Source organism: Giraffa tippelskirchi, chromosome 7 (genome assembly GCF_054371585.1).
Source record: "Giraffa tippelskirchi isolate mGirTip1 chromosome 7, T2T-mGirTip1v1.2.pri, whole genome shotgun sequence".
Taxonomy (NCBI): Eukaryota; Metazoa; Chordata; class Mammalia; order Artiodactyla; family Giraffidae; genus Giraffa; species Giraffa tippelskirchi.
The window spans coordinates 142491561-142512894 of record NC_137281.1 but is presented as its reverse complement, the minus strand read 5'-3'; the positions used below and the strand labels follow the sequence as shown (position 1 = coordinate 142512894).

Sequence of the window (21334 nt, the reverse complement as noted above, 5' to 3'; positions counted from 1 at the left end):
AGTATCTGTGGCATCTTGGCCTCTCCCTTAAGTTGGGCTTAGGCAAGACCCTGGCCAGGGCCAGGCAGTCCTCATTCCTTCTATTCTCCTGCCAGCCTGCCCAGGAGGTCTTCCCACAGCTCCATGGCAGCATGTGAAGGGGTGTGTCATGCCTCTGCTTTTCTGACCCTAGAGCATGTGCACTTCTGTTAGTGAAGCAGGTGGGCGCAGTAAGCTTTGTTGCCTGTACCCTGAGGCTCTTGGGCTTTGCTGTAATGAAGCAGATGGGGAGAGGCCCACGGAGCTGAGGGTGAAGGGAGTAACCAGTTCTGACAGTTTCCTCATTTCCTCTCGTTCAGCCTCAAGTCCCTGGTAGATGGATACAAACAGTGGTCGTCCAGTGCCCCCAACCTGGGGAAGGGCCCGAGGAGTAGTCCAGCCCTGCCGGGGTTCACCAGCCTTATGGAGATGGGTAAGCATTGCCTTTGTCTTAACTCTCCCCTGATCCCTCAGGGAGCTCTTGGACTCCCAGCTTGGAGCTTCTTGGACTCAAGAGACCTCTAGCACTGCTTCATGGGGCTGTTTCCTCTTTTCCTCAACTCTTGGTCCCGCACCCTATTCCCTCTCTTTTTGCTCTACTCCCATTACAGGGAGTCTTCCCGCATCACCCCCGCTGCTGTGGAATCTGCCCTTGACCTCCTGTCCCAAGGGGCTGGTTATAGTCTCCTTAGGGCAGTGAGACAGGGGGAGGCGTGGAATCAGGCACTTGCCTTTCCTGGGTCTGTTTCCTTGTATTTTAACGTGGGGAGTCCATAGAATGGGAGATGGCGATGGAACCCCAGTGTTCCTCCAAGGAGGCTCTTCCAGTGTTGCCCTGTGATTACTAAATGTGTAAGGCCTTCTCTGGGCTGTCTCTCAGAAAGTACTCCTCTCTCTAGAATTCCAGGGTCATAATAAGTCAGTCCATAGAGTAGATTGGCCTTCATCCATGCCGAGGATTCTAATCCTTTGCAGGAAATTGGTCTTAAGACAAGTCTGTAGGTTGTCAATTCTAGAAATTCAAGGTCCCTTCCCGTTTTTTTTTTTAATTAATTTTTACTGGAGTATAGTTGCTTTACAATGTTGTGTTGGTTCCTGTGTGTGTGTTAGTCACTCAATCGTGTCCAACTCTTTACGACCCCATGGACTGTAGCCCACCAGGCTCTTCTGTCCATGGCATTCTCCAGGCAAGAATACTGGAGTGGATTGCCATTTCCTTCTCCAGGGGACCTTCCCCACCCAGGGATCGAACCCGGGTCTCCCGCATTTCAGGCAGATGCTTTACCATCTGAGCTACTAGGAAAGCCCAGTGTTAGTTCCTACTGTACAGCAAAATGAATCAGTTATACATATATCCCCTCCCTTTTGAATTCCCTTCCCTTCCAGTTTCAAGTTGTAAAATAATTAAGGATTTACGTGTTCTGGGAAACTGACACTGCACTTCTAGGACAGAAGGAGCAAACTGGCAGATCCCCTTTTCTACAAATGGGAAAACAGGCTCTGGGATGGAAAGTGACTTCCCCATGTTGGTCACTGTTCAGTGTGGAGGCGTGAAGTCCTATCGGTTCCTGGTCCTACACCCCTGATTATTAACCTCTGGATCCCTAGCTCTAAGCCGGGGACCTGGGGTGGGGGAGAAAGACCAGATTTTTATTCCTGCCGCCTAGTTCCCATCTTCTGCTCCCCCTCCACTCCTCTCGTCTTCGCAGAGGACGAGGACAGTGAAGGCCCACGGAGTGGGGAGAGTCGCCTCCCGCCATCACCCAACCAGTCCTACCTCTGTATCCCGTTCCCTCGTGGGGAAGATGGGGATGGCCCCCTCAGCGACGGCGGTCACGAGGAGCCCACCCCAGTCAACTCGGCCACCAGTACCCCTCAGCTGACGCCAACCAACAGCCTCAAGCGGGGCGGCCCCCCCAACCGCCGCTGCGAGGTGGCTCTGCTCGGCTGCGGGGCCGTCCTCGCGGCCACGGGCCTCGGGTTTGACCTGCTGGAAGCTGGCAAGTGTCAGCTGCTGCCCGCGGAGGAGCCCGAGCCACCAGCCCGGGAGGAGAAGAAGAGGCGCGAGGGGCTCTTCCTGAGAGCCAGCCGGCCCCGCCGGAGCACCAGCCCCCCATCTCGGAAGCTCTTCAAGAAGGAGGAGCCCGTGCTGTTGCTAGGAGACCCCTCCACCTCGCTGACGCTGCTGTCTCTCTCCTCCATCTCCGAGTGCAACTCCACCCGCTCCCTGCTGAGATCCGACAGCGATGAAATCGTGGTATACGAGATGCCCGTCAGCCCCGTGGAGGCCCCGGCCCTGAGCCCCTGCACCCGCAACCCTCTGGTCAACGTCCGAGTGGAGCGCTTCAAACGAGACCCGAAGCAGTCCCTGACCCCCACCCACGTCACCCTCACGGCCCCCGCGCAGCCCAGCGCTCACCGGCGGACTCCTTCCGACGGGGCCCTCAAGCCGGCTGCGGCTCCAGCCAGCAGGAGCCCCTCTTCCAGCAATGGGCTGAGTCCCGGCCCTGGAGCAGGTGAGACCTGCCCTCCTCCTCTTCCTCCTTCCTCCTTCCCGCCTTAGGGCCTTTTTCCCAGGAGTGGAGATGTCAGGCTGACCTCCAGTTCCTCCTCTGACTCAACCAGTGAGACAGGCTGCTCTGTGCTGCAGGAGGGGACTGACTTCTGTCCATCCTGTGCCTCAGGGAGCCTTCCCTGAAGAGGGGAAGCCAGACAGGCAGAATCTGGGGAGAATCCAACCGGAACTCCTGTGAGATGCTCAGGCCCCGGGTCTGGGAGCCTATGGGACAGTGCTTTCAGGGTGCAACAAGGGTAGGAGGCCAGCTCTGTTTTTCCCCTGGAAAGAAGACTGCAATTACAGGGAGGAATCCGGCCACACACAGGAGGGTATTTTCTGCCACGTAGCTCGGCTCTTGCCTCTCATTACAGTGTGAGTACAGAGCATGAGTACAGACACACTCATAGGCAGGCTTCCAGCTGGGCATCACAGCCGGCGTCGCTCATCCCTTACTCACACCTGACTCTCAGACGTGGAGATGCGTCCAGGTGAACTGCTGTGCCGCTGCACACCCTGTCCTTCTCCGGCTGACATCTGAGACACCTGAGCATACACTCTCACTCCTGCTCCATCCCTTGCTCCTTAGAAGACCTCTATCTGACATAAAAACCACCTGAAATCCCATAGGAGAAGAGGGCATGGCAATACCCTTTCAGTGAGACTCGAATGTGAGTGACAGCTGTACTTTACTATTCAGCTTGCCCTTCTCCTGCTCAGATTTTTTTGTTAAAATCAGACAGGTGGCCTCTTTGGAAAAAGAGACCCCCAGATTACTAGTCTTTAGGTTTCTGATACCTGCTTTTTCCTTGTCGTGTGTGCTAAGTCGCTTCAGTAGTGTCCGACTCTGTGCAACCATAGCACGCCAGGCTCCTCTGTCCACGGGATTCTCCAGGCAAGAATACTGGAGTGGGTTGCCATGCCCTCCTCCAGGGGATCTTCCTGACCCGGGGATTGAACCTGTGTCTTTTATGTCTCCTGCACTGGCAAGAGGGTTCTTTACCACTAGCGCCACCTGGGAAGCCCTCGTTCTTGTCACATGTTTATTAAATGGATGAACTGAGAATGAACAGACATTTCCTTAAGTTGTTTCATTACAGATATGACCTCATTTGTCCCATTATTATAAGATACAAGGACCATGGTCTGTGCCCTGGACATGGTCTGTAGTTCACTGTTACACCCCCAATGCCTGCCAACAGACCGCATGACACAGAGTAGGTACTCATTTCTCAAGTTATCCCAGGTGGTCAGGGCCATGGTGGCGGGGTGGGGGCAGGGAGTAAGTGGCATGCATGGCCCATGAGTGTGGTCTGTCATCTGATACCTCTCCCTTTGTCTCTTGGCCCAGGAATGTTGAAAACCCCCAGCCCCAGCCGAGACCCCGGTGAATTCCCCCGTCTCCCTGACCCCAATGTGGTCTTTCCCCCGACCCCAAGGCGCTGGAACACCCAGCAGGACTCTACCTTGGAGAGACCCAAGACCCTGGAGTTTCTGCCTCGGCCACGTCCTTCAGCCAACCGGCAAAGGCTGGACCCTTGGTGGTTTGTGTCCCCCAGCCACGCCCGTAGCGCCTCCCCAGCCAACAGCTCCAGCACGGAGACGCCCAGCAACCTGGACTCCTGCTTGGCCAGCAGCAGCAGCACCGTGGAGGAGCGGCCGGGACTGCCAGCCCTGCTGCCGTTCCAGGCGGGGCCGCTGCCGCCCACCGAGCGGACGCTTCTGGACCTGGACGCAGAGGGCCAGAGTCAGGACAGCACCGTGCCGCTGTGCAGAGCCGAACTGAACACACACAGGCCTGCCCCTTATGAGATCCAGCAAGAGTTCTGGTCTTAGCACGCAAAGGGTTGAGGGCGGGCAAGGGGGGATGTGGGAGGAGAGGGGGAGGGGAGCTGGCTGGCACAGCCCTTTCTCAGAATTGGACCCCCCTGAGCCTCCCGCCCTACTTCTTGCACTGATAATGCACTTTGAAGATGGAAGGGATGGAAGCAGGGCCCCTTCAGAGGGCTTCTCACCCTGCAGGGCCCCTCTCCCCAGGTCCACTGGAGGGGCTGTGGCCATCAACTCTGGCTGTGTAGGGGAGGGAGGGGTGCGTGCATGTCCCCCACCCTCCACAGTCTTCCTCGCCTTCAGGGTGACTCTGCAGAGTCACTCAGCCTAATCTGTCTGCTGCTCCCTCTCTTCAGCCCCCCAGGGGGTGCCCTCCTGGCGTCCCTCTGTTAGCCCTGAGTTCAGCCTTCCCAAACACCCAGTATTGGATGTTCTCTGATTGATTTTGCTGCTCTTCCACATGCTTTCCCAACACTCACGAATGAGAATCTCGTTTGGTGTGAGATGTGAGCTTTTCTGTGTTCCAAGCCCTATGGTGCTGGCTGGAGGACAGAAGGCAGAGTGCCCCTGCATTGGGCACAGGAATTGAGGGACCTGGGACCACCTGCTGCACTTCTGTGCACCCCCCACTTATTTATTTGAGCCTCCCAGTGGTATGGGACCTGCCTCCGTGAGAACTGGGAAGAGGAGGGAGTTAGGAAATACAGTCAGTTGCAGTAAAGAGGGTAACAGAGTCTGTCTGTCCTCGTTCCTTTTGTAAACACTCAAAGAAGGGCAGAAACCAGCATGTGTTGACAGCACCCATCTCCTACCTGGGGGTCCAGATGCGGTCAGACCCGGTTCTGATGCAAACACTCGCTCATCCCAGGAATCGCCCAGGGAGGCTCAATCTCTGGTGTCAGTTCTGAAACCAGAGACAAAGTTCTTGTGTTTGCCCGTTTTGTCATCTGATCTGTGTGTGTCTTCCCTTGCCTTGATCTGCCCTCCAGTCCCTGGAATTAGTGGATTTGGGGTTATGTGTTTGGTGGGGAGGTATCTCTACCATGCACCAGAATAGCATATAGAAGTGGGTCCTAGACACTGGGAGTTGGAGCTATGGGGCTTCCTGCTCACCCGTCATTATTCTGCAATGCCCTTCAAGTAAAATGGAGCCCTTAGTAGTTCCTTGCGTGAATGGATGTGGTGAGTGACGATACCTGTAAGTTGTTCTGTGAGCCCCTCATGTACCCTTACCTTCAAGTCCCGAGTGTTGGAGACCAACCAGGACCTCTTGTCTCTGTGCACAGGTAGCCCCTGCTGCTGGGCTCCAGACCATGAGTTGGATAGGAAGGAACAGAGGCCAATCCTGACTTTTCTGGAATTCATTTCCTTGACTTGAATGTTAAGCTTCTGGAGCTTTCTCACACGGGTCTCTACTATTCCTCTTACCCTGCGGCTCCCGAGGCGAGTGTGAACAGTTGTCTTTGAGTGGGGATAACGACTTGACAGGAGTAGAGTCCTTAGTTCACACTTGTCCCAACCCAAGACTCTCTGCGTCACTCCCCTGTCATTTATCCTGGACTGTTTCTCTGCAGACTTTGGAGGCCCACCTGCAGGTTCCTTGCATTTGCTGCCTGGGTGCAGGACAAGAGAGCAGCGATGTTGGCATGAGTGATGGATTTGATCACTGCTCGCTCTGTGACTATGCTAGAAGTCCTGCCCTGGGGATGACAAAATGAGTGACCTTGGTTTTCAAGTTGTTCCTTGTTTTACGAGCCCACTGGCAGGCACTTAGGTTCAAGGGCCCCACCTACTTTTGGGTGGGGAAGCGCTGTTGGTTTTGTTGCCCAAGGTTCTACTGTCACATCTCATCTCTCTCCGTTTCTTTGTTCAGCGAAGACAGTCTGAAAGAGATGATTTTTGCCCCCGACCCCACTGCTTGGCTGGGCAGGGAGGGTAGGGGGGGCGGTGCTTGAATCCCATCAACTCAGCCAACCAAGTGACTGCTCTTCATTCTCAGATGGCCTGTGCCCTTTCCCAGGACTCTCCATGGCCCCAGGCCCTAAGTCACCTTCACATTTCTAAACCCTTGGCCCCACTCACTGGTCCTCTGGTGAGTGCAGCCTACAGTGTAGTCCAGACCACCCTGGCTCTGGCCAGCGCTCTGGAATGAGGCAAGGAGTCTTTGCTCATTTTCTGCTTTTTGTCATTTTGTTGGAATACGGCCATCTGTCTTGGAAGTGGTGGTGTAACTGGCCTAGAGTAAACCCTTGCCGCTGGGTGACAGCTTGAACCCGTTTCTTCCTCATCCACCTAGGGGATGACAAGGGAAGGCTGGGGCTCTGCTGAGGGAGGAGCTATACCTGCAAGAGGCAGAAGCAGGTTATTCCGAAGATGCTTCTGTGGGCTTCCATGACGATGGAGGACTTTCCATCTCTCAGCTCCTCCAAACTGTGTCTCTGAGGGGACCCCGCCTGCCACACACTCTCTCTCTCTCTGGGGCAAGGCTTGGGTGGGATGGGGTCCTATAGAGTATGGTTTGGGTTGCCTTCTGTCCCCCCACCTTCCCTTGTCTCCATGGTCATGGGCCCGGCAGCTTTGGGAGCAGGGGATCAAGCCCCTGCAGGGGCAATAGCTTGCCCCCCTTTTCCCTTTACTCGGACACTTCCCACTGCTCTTGGCAGGTGCTCCTTCCTGGAAGATGGTGATGGAAAACAGACACTGCTCTCTGCCCCTTTGGCTTCGTCAGTTCGTTCCACTGATTTTACATAGCATTGTCCTCTGTCCTTGGGGATCCAGGTCACTGCCAGGGGCTCAATAGATGTCCCAGTTATTTTCATATGTTATGTCTAAGAGGCTTTGAAGGATGCTCTTAGCTTCACATCCTTTAGTATCGGGAGAGTCTATAGTGATGATGATGGTGATGGTACCAGACATGTGGATGACTCAGGATAATGCTAACCCTTCCTCCTAACCTTTACAAAAGTACGTTATTTGCCTTCTACCTTTGATATACTTGGTGGTAGAGAAGGGGAAATGCTTAAAGATGAAGATCCAAGTGAAGAGAAGTTAATAAGCTGCTTGGACCGATTGCTGAGTCGGGCACCCGGCTCTGAGACTGAATGCATTGGCTCTGTTCTCTGTTCTGCTTTTGCTGTCTGACCTCGAACTTGTCTCTTAGTCCCTCTCAGATTTCCTTCCTGTAAGAGCAGTCATCACCTGCTTCCCTCCCAAGGGCAAAAGAGCGTGTATCAGAGCAGGTCCGAGAAGCCCGTGGCTCCCGGCCAGCGAACAGGACAAACTGCTGAAGTTGATGGTGCGGTCCCCACCACCTTTGCCTCTAGGGGACTTACCAACCTCCTCTGGCTTCTGGAAGAGGCAAGATTTGGAGTTGACCTAATGACTAATGGGGACCGTGGTCAGGCACATGCTTTTCCACTGTATTTATGTGGCACCTGGTGTTTACGATCATCACTCCTAATTCCCCCACTTAAATCGTTAGGCTGATCATCCCTACCATGAGTGTCTTATGGAGCAGGAAGTGGGAGACAGGGATCTGGAGGCAGCATCAAAATGATGATTTAGGGCCTCTCGTTTCTTTGAGTCATTTCCCAGAGTCTGATGTGTTTTGAGGCTGGAATCAGGCCAGTTCCTGAAACAATCTTTGGAAAAGGGTCTGCTGGCCCATGGGACACATGTCGTGGTGGGGGCTTCATCACAAGACTGCTCTTCCCTTAGACCACAGTTGCTCAGGACACAAGTCACCACCCCAAGAGCATCTAGGCCTGATACTGTGTCAGCATCCTGCTCACAGCCCCCCGTGGGAGAGTCCTTCCCGCCCCCTCCCCTAGAAGGAAGGAACCCCCTCTTGAGCATTCCTAACTCTTCAAAGTGCAGAGCAGCGGGTACCAAAGGATGGCTGTGAGTGGTACACTGTGGGGTTGGTATGTCCATGCGGGTGTGGCAGGCACCTCTGTGAATGCAGAGCCTTGACCATTTCCACATGTCTCATTTAGCCCACCTCTGACTCAGGCATGTGAGGGCAAGTCAGAAACACTGTTGTCTCTTAAAGAATTTCGGGGAGGGGACAGGTGCTGCTGCTTTTGTAGTGCCAGGCTTTTGCAAGGTCTCTGCTGGAGACTGTGGACTGGAGTCGGGGGAGAGCCGCCCATGGTACCTTGTAAGGGAATGGGGCGGCAGGAATCTGGTGATCAGAGCTACCCACCCACTAGTTGTGTGATGTCGCACACGTCTGTCGCTCTCGCTGGATCTCTGAGCCCAGCTGTGTGTGAGCCCAGCGAGATGCTGCCTTCCCCACCTGTAGCTTGAAAGTCTGTAGTCCCACGGCCCCTGGTCCAGCACTGATAAGCCTCCTCTGGCTGGGTTGCTTCCCTTTGTGGAGGACTCTGTGTGTGTGTGTGTGTGTGTGTGTGTGTTTGAAAGTCAAATATTGGCAGTCTCGTGTGGTTTGACTGACTAGACCACCTGCTTCTCTCCTTGGCTTCAGGCCTGAGATGCCTTCTTGTCAAGTCACAGCTATTATGAGGATCACATTCCCGAATATCTCTCTTTGGTCAGATGTGTCATTGTTTTCTTAGATCAGGAACTCAAATGAGTAAAACTCTACATCAGGAGGGGAAACTCTCCACTGCTTCCGAGGAGGCCTCATTCCTTGGCTATGCCCTGGCCTTGCTGCCCGGCACCCACCACCGCAGTCACTGGCGTTGGAAGGGCAGGAGGCAGAAACTGGAGTCCTGGCTGATTAAGGCTAATTAACAGGGGTTAGGTATCTAATTAGCCTGACCTAGCCCTGCGCTTCTGGTTGGCCCTATGGCCCAGGTGATCCTCACATTCACTTAGATTATTTTCCATTTGTCCTGATGCACTATTGACAGGCTTCACCCCCTCCTTTGTCCATTTCAGCTCTTGGGCCGTAGGGGAGCACCCTGGCCTCCCGAGGCTGCCCAGGGAGCCGTGATTTGTTCTTCTGAAGGTTGGGGTGCTCTGTGATCTGGAGCCAGTAGGACTGGTCCTTTCTGATTCTTCTTGGCTGTGGTTCTCTGCATCTCCTGCCCGTGGCCTGGCTTTGGGTCTTTCACTCATGACCACAGCTGGAAATAGAGAAGCGTCTCAGGGCCCAGCTGTTGGCAGAGCCAGGAGGTTGTCTACTCCTCTCTTTGTTTCTTTTGGAGACAGACTTGCCTGTCCCCTGACCCAGTCTCCCTCCTGACTGGTCTGATCCACCCTCCCCGCAAACACCCACAATCTAGTTTTACCTGCCTGATGGGCAGGCATGAACCTGACAACTAGATAGGAATCTCACAACGGACACCAGACTACAGTGCCAGAGGTTCAGAGACAGGCCTTTCCTGTTGAATTGTGTTGGGTGGATGTCCAGGAAATCAGAACCCAGAGGTCAGATTGGTTTATCTAGAGGGGTCCTGATGGATGATAGCCCCACGGATATAGTGGTCTTTCTCTACACTTCCTGAAGTCTAAGACCAAGTTTCATAAGTATTGGGTTGGCCAAAAAGTTAGTTAGGGTGTTTCTGTAAAATACAGAAAATGTGAATGAACTTTCTGGCCAGTCCAATAACCTGTTGCCTGTGTTCCTGAAATCCTTCACATCTAACTACTTGCTTTGAGAGATCCTGACATTTTAAAAAATTTTGATTTTGTGTTCATGAATTTTTCATTAATTTCAATTTTTTAAAGTATTGCTTTGAAATATGATTCATCTGGATAGCAGAGGGGTTTTTTGGTGTTTTTTGTGACCCCTTAAATTTTACATCCAAGGCGAGTGCCTCCCCCTATCCTAGTCTCAGCTCTTCCTGTCCCTCACCTGAACACTCTGAGGGTAGAACTGTGCGGTGGGCTTAGGTCTTTTCTGGTCTTCCTTCCTTTGAGGTTCTGAGTCGGGTGGTGACTCTGGAAGTGTTTGCATAGGAATGTGTTGACTTAACAGCAGTGAAACACCGAGGGCAATTTTCAACCTTGGACCTGTGACTGGGGTGACTTTTCCTGCATGTCCCCCAGCTGCCTGTCAGCCTCTCTGAAACCCTGAGGCCGCTTAGAGGAGTGCATGTGTAAAGGGAAGGGATTATAGCGGGAAGGATGCTTTAGAGTCTTCATCTGAAAACTCTGGGACATCTCTGAATGTGCAGAGAAGTGAATAAACCATTTTCCCAGTTCCAGAAAGGACCAAAATGGACAGAGGCGTTTTCACTCCCTTCCACAGGCACTCTATTGCCTGGCCCTCAGTGACCTTCATAATGTCAGCCATCACGTCACCTCCATCGGTATCCTTTCCGCTACTGTTATTAGTCTCTGTCATCTTTATTTTACTCTCAGCATTTATCTTTCGCTCCAGTTCCAGAGGCCATGCTGGCTATGGCTCTTTGCTTCATCACTGTCAGAATGAGGCATGGGTTCATCCTGGTCTGGGTATGAGGACTAACAATAAATTATATGAAACCATTATATTTCTTCTAGGTGAGTGGTACTGTCCTGAAAGTGTATATTCTTTTCTTTTCTTTCTTTTTTACGCAGTTGCCCTGGGGGTGGGGTGGGAGTATATTATATATCCAGCTAAGAATGTGGAAACCGAGATTCAGATGGTTATAGGCCCAAGGTCAGGCCTAGGAAGGAGTGTTGCTGATCTATTGGCTCCAAAGTCATCTCTTGTTTTCCCCTGATCACATTTTAGGCCACTGTCTAGACACTCTGGGGTAAAGTCAGCCTAGCTTAGGTCTGCCGAGGCTCTGAGATGGTTCTCTATCCAAGGAGGAGTTGTCTTGTGACTAATCTACCACCAGCCTCTGAGACTGGAGACACCCAACAGGGCTTGCAATCTCCCTGGAGCTCAGCCGACCTCCTCTCTGTGCCTGCTACTTCCTTCTCCATCGTTTCCTCATCATGATTGTTCAGGGGGTGTTGAATGTGTCAATTGCACAGCTCTTCTCCCAGGATCACCGAGGGCCTGTGGGCTCTCGTTTCTCTTTCCAGCCCACAGTTGCCCCATGACTGACCGCTCTTTACTGCAGCTTCCACCCACATCCCTCTGGGCCTCTCAAGTTTGGAAGCCTTATTGTAGCGCCTCTTGGGAACTTGAAATCAGGCTTTTGTCTTTTTATTGTATCAAATCACATGCCCTTGTTACCCAGTTGTGGCAAAGAAGGAAGGTGATGAACTTGTCCACTTCTTTCTCTAATCTTCCTCACGATCCACACTAAACACACACACTCATGCTCACACAGTCACACTCTCACACTCACACACACATACACACAGATTTAGTCTGAGACTGTATCAGTATTTTCTAGGGAGGTTAAGGAAAGGAGCTGGAGATGGGTTTTATTTAACTCACAGAAAACCTTTCTTTGGGATTTTCCTCCCCGTTAGAGCCTTTGAGTCTGGGTAAAGTGGAAGTTCACATACCCCACTGGTTTTGTTCCTTTGTGTGTGGCTCCTAATTTTCATTCCCAGGCCTTCCCTGCTCCTCCGGTGTCCTGTCCATGTGTGCTGACCCTGTGTCCTTGAATTCCCATTTTGCTTGGGATTTAAGTTATTGTAATTTGTCAACAATATTTAAAAATAGAAAAGTCCTGAAGGAAACTTACCAGGTTCTTTTCTTAGGCTTTTTTTTTTTTCAAGGTACTGTAAATTGTTAACTAGGGGTGCCAAGCAGGCTTGGTTCAATGGCTAAACCTCTTATCGTATTACAGCGTAAGGCTGATCTCAGCCTGGTCTCACCACCAGAGCACACACAGACTTGAATAAAACTGTTACAATCATGACTTTTGGTTTGCCGTGGTGCTTTGTAAACTTTCCCCTCTTTTCTTCATAAGTACACAAGATGTCCAAGTAACTATTTCTTAAGGACTGCCATATGTAGGGATAAAATAATTGGAGAGAGGGGTAGATATGGTGCAGGAAAGAGGAGGTAGGTGAGGAACCTCCTTGAAGATTCTAGAGACCCTCAACTGGACCATGGAGGCCCACCAACAGGTGCCTACCCAAGCAGTTCAGTCTCTTTGCACAACTGACTTTGCCCAGCCTAGTGAATTGTGGCTTTCAGAACTCCTAGCAAGGATGTGCTCTCTCACCCACTATCAGCGTCCACCCTGACGTTCCTGGCAAAGCTGGGAGTGCGACTGAGAGGACAAACACCAGTGGAGCCGTGCACTTGTGGACAAGGTTTGCCAGCTGTGAGTCATGGGTTCCTTGTGGTCTTGATACTCTGAATGGCACTTGCCAGCTGTGTGACCTTGGGCAAGCCACTTAATCCTCCTGGGTCTCTTCTGGAGCAAGCTCACCACAAAGCAGCCTTTGTTCTCACTTTCCGTGACTGTGCATTGGGTGAGGCTGAGGGTGAAAAGAGACAGAAGAATCTTGTTTGGGGCCATTCTTTAGTCCACTGTTTCTCATCACTCAGCTGCATGTGGAAAAGTGGCTTCTGAACTTCCATGTTGACCCGCTCATGCTTTAACACCTCAACCTTCACTCACTCCATACCTCTTAGACCCTTTCTCTGCTACCTGGGGAGGGTGTCTGGGGTGGGTGCTAGATGCTTAGACTGTGAGGAGAAAGATGACCTTGTGTTGAACTCCAAAGTTGGTTTGACCAGGGCCATATGACCTTTGTCAGGCTGACTGGACAAAGATGAAAAATTGACTCAACTCCTTGTTCAAAAAAATGCTATGAGAGACGTATGTATATAAATTGCTCCATGTTTCTGCAGAGCAGTTTGATCTTGTGGCATTAATTCTATAACATGGACTCAGAAATTTCATTTAGTAGCAACTAGCTACAGTGCGCCAAGCCTCGCACTGTCTTGACCTGCATTATCTCATTTACAACATCTTAGCATCCTAAGAGTAGATCCCATTATTCTCTCCATTTTATACTGAGAAAAATGAAGACTGAAGTCAAGGAACAGGCCCAAGGCCACAGAACTATCAAACAGTGCAGCTGGGCTTTGTCTGATTCTAGCCTCTGCTTTCATATCACAAGAATGAGTCAGATGCAGGCAAAGACTTGTTTACAAGTCATCTCAGTGTTATTTACAGGAGGCTTCTAGTGACTACAAATGACCCAAACAAGATTTTGGGGGTCTACTTCTACCCTCTTCCTCAGTCAACATGGAATCTAAGAATATGAGAGCATGTTTCTAATTACAAATTAAAAACAGTCTAAATGCCTGGCAACAGGGGGTTGCTTAAACTTTCCATCTCTGCAAGGCATTTATTGAATATCTTTGTGCCAGGTGCCAGCTGGACACTGGAGATTTACAGCTTGTTCAGATACAAGGCAATTCTGCAAGACTTCATGGTCTGCTGGAAGAGATTGAAATATATAGACACCTGTTTAAGGTGGTCAGTGTTATGATGGTGCTACAGGAGCACCATGAATTGGCCTTAGCCTGAGCTGGGGCTTCACAGACCTCACCAAGGTGGTGACATCTGAGTTGAGTCTTAAGGGATGGTGGAGCACAAAGGCATGAGATGGCTTCCTCTCACAGCAAGCAGTACACACCTGTCTGTTTCTTGTGGGAAAGTGACCCCAGGTGATACCTCACACTAGGTTCTGATTTTACGATTCAACCATATGTGAGGTCATATAGCCATTAAAATCAGATTGTTCAAGAATAATTAAGAAAATAGGGAAACATTCAAAAGTTAAAAGGCAGGATAGCAAAAACTTCAAAAATAACTTGATCCCAATACAGAAAATATACTTCCTTTCCTTTCCATCTTTAAAAAAAAATTCCCTTTGATAAGCGTAAGTAACAGATGGAAAGATAGTCAGTTATTGATGTCTCTATGGAGAGGTATTATGGATAACCTAAAAATGTTCTTTACTTTCAAAACTTTTAAGGCCTTTTTCAAAGAGTATATGTTCGTTTTACAGTCAGCAAAACAATGATGACTATAGTAGTTTGGGGGTACTTCCTCATGATCCCAGGGGTCTCTGCAGATGTTCCACAGGTTTCCACAGCCTTACTTTGAGGGTGACCCCCCTGTGCCAAGTAACACAGCAAGGTAACTGCAGAAGCCCTGCTCTTGGAAGATGAAATTTGTGCTGGGGCCAGGGCCAGCTTCCCATTCCAAATGGAATCTCTTTTCTTCCTCACCCCTTTCCTCATCAATTCCTCCACAGAATGCAAACAAAACCTGGTGAGGAGACACGAAGAAAGTTCTAAGAGAGGAGGTACATGGAGGTCTTCTACAGGGCATAGCCGGTTAGGAATGTCTGGTTGTGGATGGGCCAGTCATGTCCTCTTAGGTTTGCAACACATAGACACACCCCTCCATGAAAGGAGCTGGGCTGGGCCAAGGTACACCACACCCTGTTTAGTTGATGATGGAATGTGCTTCATTCAAGGCTGGGATGTGCTAATCCTCTGAGCCCTCCAGTCCCCACCCGATCTAGTCTGACCAGCTCAAGTTGGAGGTAGGGGTGTGGGGTGGTGATGGTGAAGAGTGGGCTTCTGCACTCTGCCCTGCCCCTCCTCTCAGAGGCTGCTCACACTGCAGCCACCCAACTGGGAGGGTCTCTTGTGCAGTCTCAATGGTGGCACTGGAGATGTCTTTGTGAAAGGGGGAAAGGGGGAGGGTTAGGACAATAGATCAGCTCTAGCAAACATGCTCAGGTTTGATCATGTTACACCCTAAGGTCTGTAGGAGAAGATTCACATTCTTTAGCATGGCCTTGAGGGCCTTTCACCATCTGGTCCCAATCTACCTTCCCAAACTCCTACCACACTGTCCCTGCCCCAGACCATCCCCACACCTAAGACGCTACCCTTCTCTGCTACCTGTAAGACTTGATCTTCCAGGAACAGAGACCTCCTGTTGGAAAACCATTCTTTTTTTTTATGAGCATGAAACCACACAACTCAAACAGGACTTGAACCCATGGGCCAGAACTCCAACCTGGCCAGAACTCAGATTGGGACTTGAACCCACTGTCTTCTAATTGCAACCACACACTTGGCCTCAGGACTTAATGATTAGCTCAGGTTCTTGGCTTAAAACCCAACATTCAAAAAACTAAGATCATGGCATCTCTTCCCATCACTTCATGGGAAACCGATGGGGGAAAAATGGAAACAGTGACAGACTTTATTTTCTTGGGATCCAAAATCTCTGCAGATGGTGACTACAGCCATGAAATTAAAAGACGCTTGCTCCTTGGAAGAAAAGCTAGGATAAGCATAGACAGCATGTTAAAAAGTGGAGACATCACTTTGCTGACAAGAGTCCATCTAGTCAAAGCTATGGTTTTTCCAGCAGTCATATACGGATGTGAGAGTTAGACCTTAAATAAAGTTAAGCAGCAAAGAATTGATATTTTTGAACTGTGGTGCTGGAGAAGACTCTTGAGAATCCCTTGGAAAGCAAGGAGATCAAATTGTAACAGGAGGGAAAGGGGCAGGGCACAACTTTTGAAAGAATAACATAGCCCAAGGATGCAACATAAACTGATTAGAATTAAATGGGTTTAAGATGGCAGACAAGTCAACTTTGATAAGACCTTGATCCTCAGTTAACAAGCTCAATGACACACCCAGAGGCGCCATGACAGTTCCAAGGCACTGTCAAAAGATCAAGGAGTGGACAGTGGCCCGATTCCTGGAAATCTTCACCCTGTCGACTAGAAAAAGATGTACAGCTTGGGAATTGTGAGTTAAGTTTTATTTGGGGCAAAATGAAGACTGCACCGCAGGAGGCAGCATCTCAGATAGCTCTGGGAGACTGCTCCAAAGCAGCAGTGGCAGAAAGTCAATATATAACGTTTTGCTAAAGGGGGAGTTCAATACCATGAAGCACTCAATTTACAAAAGGTTTTTTGCTAGTCAGGGTCTGATGTCACCATGAAGGGATTTAGTGCTTCTCTAGATATGAGGAGATGCAAGGATTGAGTTTATAAAACCTGCTCCTAAAAACATCCAACTATCTAAAGACCTGTCCCACCAGATTCCCTGGAGCACAGAATGCCTCACTCCACCCTGGACTCCCTCAGGGATTGTTGAAGGTCAACAGCTATAGCAGCATGAGGTTCAATCTCAATAGAGGCAGATGGCAAATGCCTTTGTTGTTCAGTCGTTGGCAATGCTCTTGGTAAGTGCCAATTTGTAGTTGACAACCCCTTCCCAAAAATAGTTGGAATGATCCTCCCACTCATTAACATATGGAATTACCCAGCCTATAAAAACTAACTGCACCACATTCCGTGGCTGCATTTGCCCTCTGCGATGGCCCACACTCTGTCTGTGGAGTGCGCTTCTCTCTGAATCTAAATAAATCCATTTCTTACCTATCACTTTTTCTCTCACTGAATTCTTTCTTGGATGAGACATCAAGAACCTGAGCTTCAGTAGGTTCTGAAACCAGGTACCATGAGTTTTGGCTGGGTTTGAGTCCCAGTCACATGGGTTCAAGTCCTAATCTGAAGTAAATGGTTTCAAAACCAATGAATCCTAAAGGAAATCAACCCTGAATATTCATTGGAAAAACTGACTCTGAAGCTGAAGCTCCAATCCTTTGGCCACCTGATGTGAAGAGCCAACTCATTGGAAAAGACCCTGATGCTGGGCAGGAAGAGAAGGATGAGAGGATAAAATGGTTGGGCAGCATTATCGAATCACTGGACGTGAGTTTGAGCAAACTCTGGGACATAGTGAAGGACAGGGAAGCCTGGCGTGCTGCAGTCCATGGGATCACAAAGTCAGACGCGACTGAGTGACTGAACAACAGGTTCTTGATGTCTCGCTGCAAAAGAGAGACAAAGCGATAGGTAAGAAATGGATTTATTTAGAGTTCCATAGACAGAATGCAGTCCATCTCAAAGGCAAGAGCGGGGGCTTATGTGGTGGTCCAATGGTTAAGACTCTGCACTCCCAATGCAGGGGCCCAAGTTCAATCTCTGGTCAGAGAACTAGAACATGCTACAACAAAGAGTTTGCACACTACAACTAAAGATCCCGCATGCCACAAGCAAGACTGAAGATCTTGCGTACTGCAATTAAGAACCAGTGCAGAAAAGTAAATAAATACTTAAGAAAAAAAAAAGGCAAGAGCAGCCCCAGGGTATGGAGTGAGAGCAGCCAAAGCAGAAACACACTCCACAGACAGAGGGTGGGCCATCTCAGGAGAGAGGCCCCAAAATACAGTGTGGTTCATTTTTATGGGCTCGGTAATTTCATAGGCTAATGAATGGGAGAATTATCCCAACTATTTTGGAGAAGGGGTGGAGATTTTCAGAAATTGGGCCACGGCCCACTTTTTGACCTTTTATGGTGGGACTCACAATTGTCATGGTATCTGTGGGTGTGGCATTTAGCATGATACTGTATTGCATAAAATGAGATTCCAGGTTCACTGGAAGTTGGATCTTGGATCTACTTGGCTCTAATCAATTTTTGTCATGTCCTATGGTTCTGTCATTCTTTTAAAGGTTGTATCCTGCCCCCTTTCCTCCTGTTTCAAGCAGACTCTCTGCCACCTACCCAGGTGTTGAAGTTGACTGTAATTTAATTAAGTGGCTGACAAATTAAGTGGTCAAATTTGGGTTGGAGAAGGGGGAGGCAAGTGAGAATTGAGCTAGAGAGGAGGAAAAGGGAAGAAAGGAAGAGAGGCTGGATTCTGCCCCCTAGAAGCTCACAGTCTCTGTGGTGACACCAAATGTGCCAGGATGCACTGAAGAAGCATTCAATGGGACTCCTACAGATAAAGACAGGCCAGTCCTGAGGTTCATGGCTAGTAGGGAGGGAGGCAGTTAAAGAAACACTGACTCCCATCTTGTTCTGTGCTTTACCCAACTTGAAGAGAAAACAATCATCCCTCTGATAAATACTTATCGATCTCCCCCTCTAATCTGGTTTGCAGGATGACTGGCAGATTTCAATTCTGTTCAGGGCCAGGCAGGTCAATGAATGCTGCATTCTTAGGACAAAAAAGAGGCAGTCGGGGGTAGGGGTGAGGAACTGTGACAAATGAGAGGCAAGACCTGTCTAAAGGCAACCGCTTTTTAAAAATGCAATGTGTTAAACATGTCCCATCTGTGTTTTAAATCCCATGAGAGTGAATGACTTCTCCCATTTTGGAGTTTACCATCTAGTGGGGAAGGGGCTTCCCAGGTGGCGCTAGTGATAAAGAACCTGCCTGCCCAAAATGCAGGAGACATAAGAGACGTGTGTTCCATCCCTGGGGTGGGAAGATCCCCTGGAGCAGGAAATGGCCACCCACTCCAGTATTTTTGCCTAGAGAATCCAATGGACAGAGGAGTCTGGGTTGCAAAGAGTCAGACAGTCCATAGGGTCACATGAATCGGATATATGGAGAAGGAGAGATGGGAAGTGATGTCTAAGTTGAGACTTGAAAGATGAGTAAGACTGAAATAGTTACTGGTTAAGGAAGGTAAGGAGATTCCAAGATTACTGGCAGCCCATGTAAAGTGAAGTTGCTCAGTCGTGTCCAACTCTTTGTGACCTCATGGACTGTAGCCTACTAGGCTCCTCTGTCTGCAGAATTTTCAAGGCAAGAATGCTAGAGTGGGTTGCCATTTCTTTCTCCAGGGGATCTTCCTAACCCAGGGATTGAACCCAGGTCTCCTGCATTGTAGGCAGATGCTTTACCATCTGAGCCACCAGGGAAGTCATTTTTATCTTCTCCCAGACTGCTTATAATAGCATTCCTGCCTCATAGGGTTCTTTGTTCTTGTCACCTTTTCTTTATCATCCTCATTAAGGTTAGGTGATAACTGGGAGGGAAAATGAAAAGATACATTTTAGCCTGGTGCTGAGATGGGGCTGTTGAATGGGTGCCTCCAGCTGGGTTCCTCCTGTGCTATTTGGTCTGCCCTGGAGTAAAGAAGGGGCTTCCCAGGTGGTGCTAGTGGTAAAGGACCTGCCTGCCAATGCAGGAGATATAAGGGACTCGGGTTCTATCCCTGGGTCAGGCAGATTCCCTGGAGGAAGGCAGGACAACCCACTCCAGTATTCCTCCCTGGAGAATCCTGTGGACAGAGGAACCTGGCTGAGGTCCATACGGTCGTAAAGAATCAGACACAACTGAGCATGCGTGCATCCACAAGGAGACTTTATAGAATAACATTAGGGTGAGGGTTTTAGGAGATAAGTTCTAGGCACAGGGCTTTTTTTTTTCCCTTGACCCCATCTCTGAGGAAATAATGTTGGGCTTCCTTGGTGGTTCAGATGGTAAAAGACTCTGCCTGCAAAGCAGGAGACCAGGGTTCGATCACTGGGTCAGGAAGATCTCCTGGAGAAGGAATATAACAGTCCCTCCTGCCTTTCTCCCACAGCCTATGGAGCAATGGTTTTCAAAGTGTGGTCCATTGACTCCAGGTGTCTGAGATCAAAACTTTTCCCAATAATATTGAACGTGCCTTTTTGCTGTGCCTTTTTGCACCAGAGGTGCAAAAACAATTTTGTTGTTCAGTCACGCAGTCGTGTCTGACTCTTTGCAACCTGCTGGACTGCAGCATGCCAGGCTTCCCTGTCCATCACCATCTCCTGGAGCTTGCTCAAACTCATGTCCATTGAGTCCGTGATACCATCCAACCATCTCATCCTCCATTGTCCCCTTCTCCTCCCGCCTTCAATCTTTCCCAGCATCGGGGCCTTTTCTAATCAGGGCTCTTTGCATCAGGTGGCCAAAGGATTGGAGCTTCAGCTTCAGCATCAGTCCTTCCAATGACTATTCAGGACTGATTTCCTTTAGGATTGACTGGTTTGAACTCCTTGCAGTCCAAGTGGACTTTCAAGAGTCTTCTCCAAAATGCAAATCAAAACTGCAATGAGATACCACCTCACATCGGTCAAAATGGCCATCATCAAAAAGTCTACAAACAGTAAATTCTGGAGAGGGTGTAGAGATAATGGAACCCTCTTGCACTCTTGGTGGGAATGTAAATTGATACAGCCACTCTGGAAGACAGTATGGAGATTCCTTAAAAAACTAGGAACAAACCCAACATATGACCCAGCAATCTCACTCCTATGCATATACCCTGAGGAAACCAAAATTGAAACAGACACATGTACCCCAATGTTCATTGCAGCACTATTTACAATAGCTAGAACATGAAAGCAACCTAGATGTCCAATGACAGATGAATGGATAAAGAAGCTGTGGTACTGTCGACTAAAAAAAGATGTACAACTTGAGAGTTGTGAGTTAAGTTTTATTTGGGGCAAAATGAAGATTGCAGCGCAGGAGGCAGCATCTCAGATATCTCTGAGAGACTGCTCCAAAGCAGCGGTCAGGGAAAGTCAATATATAAGGTTCTGGTGAAGGGGGAGTTCAATACCATGAAGCACTCAGTTTACAAAAGGTTTTTTGTTAGTCATGAGAGTCTGATGTCACCATGAAGGGATTTAGTGCTTCTCTAGATATGAGAGTGAAAGAGGAGATTGAAAAAGTTGGCTTAAAGCTCAACATTCAGAAAACTAAGATCATGGCATCCAGTCCCATCACTTCACGGGAAATAGATGGGGAAACAGTGGCAACAGTGTCAGACTTTATTTTTGGGGGCTCCAAAATACCTGCAGATGGTGATTGCAGCCATGAAATTAAAAGATGCTTGCTCCTTGGAAGGAAGGTTATGACCAACCTAAATAGCATATTTAAAAGCAGAGACATTACTTTGCCAACAAAGGTCCATCTAGTCAAGGCTATGGTTTTTCCAGTGGTTATGTATGGATGTGAGAGTTGGACAGTGAAGAAAGCTGAGCGCCGCAGAATTGATGGTTTTGAACTGTGGTGTTGGAGAAGACTCTTGAGAGTCCCTTGGACTGCAAGGAGATCCAACCAGTCCATCCTAAAGGAGATCAGTCCTGGGTGTTCATTGGAAGGACTGATGTTGAAGCTGAAACTCCAATACTTTGGCCACCTCATGCAAAGAGTGGACTCATTGGAAAAGACCCTAAGG

General features: G+C 49.4%; 1 protein-coding gene and 1 long non-coding RNA gene across 4 annotated transcripts in view; one reads left to right on the top strand and one right to left on the bottom strand.

The window, feature by feature from the left end:
* The window catches only part of LOC145513234 (uncharacterized), a 52410-nt gene extending 50435 nt beyond the window's left edge, over positions 1-1975 (bottom strand). Inside the window, exon 1 of the long non-coding RNA XR_014059226.1 lies at positions 1796-1975. This is a non-coding gene — a long non-coding RNA (uncharacterized LOC145513234). The remainder of the gene's footprint in view (positions 1-1795) is intronic.
* The window catches only part of MAP3K9 (mitogen-activated protein kinase kinase kinase 9), a 78818-nt gene extending 73682 nt beyond the window's left edge, over positions 1-5136 (top strand). For 2 of the 3 annotated variants that reach the window (XM_081508885.1, XM_081508884.1), the window contains 3 exons: positions 339-451; positions 1728-2534; positions 3924-5136. In XM_081508885.1, the coding sequence (XP_081365011.1) occupies positions 339-451; positions 1728-2534; positions 3924-4408 (1405 nt within the window). In that variant the 3' untranslated portion in view covers positions 4409-5136. Of the gene's footprint in view, positions 1-338; positions 452-1685; positions 2535-3923 lie in introns of all 3 variants that reach the window. The other variant, XM_081508883.1, reaches the window with a different exon arrangement.
* Positions 5137-21334: the final 16198 nt, after the last annotated feature.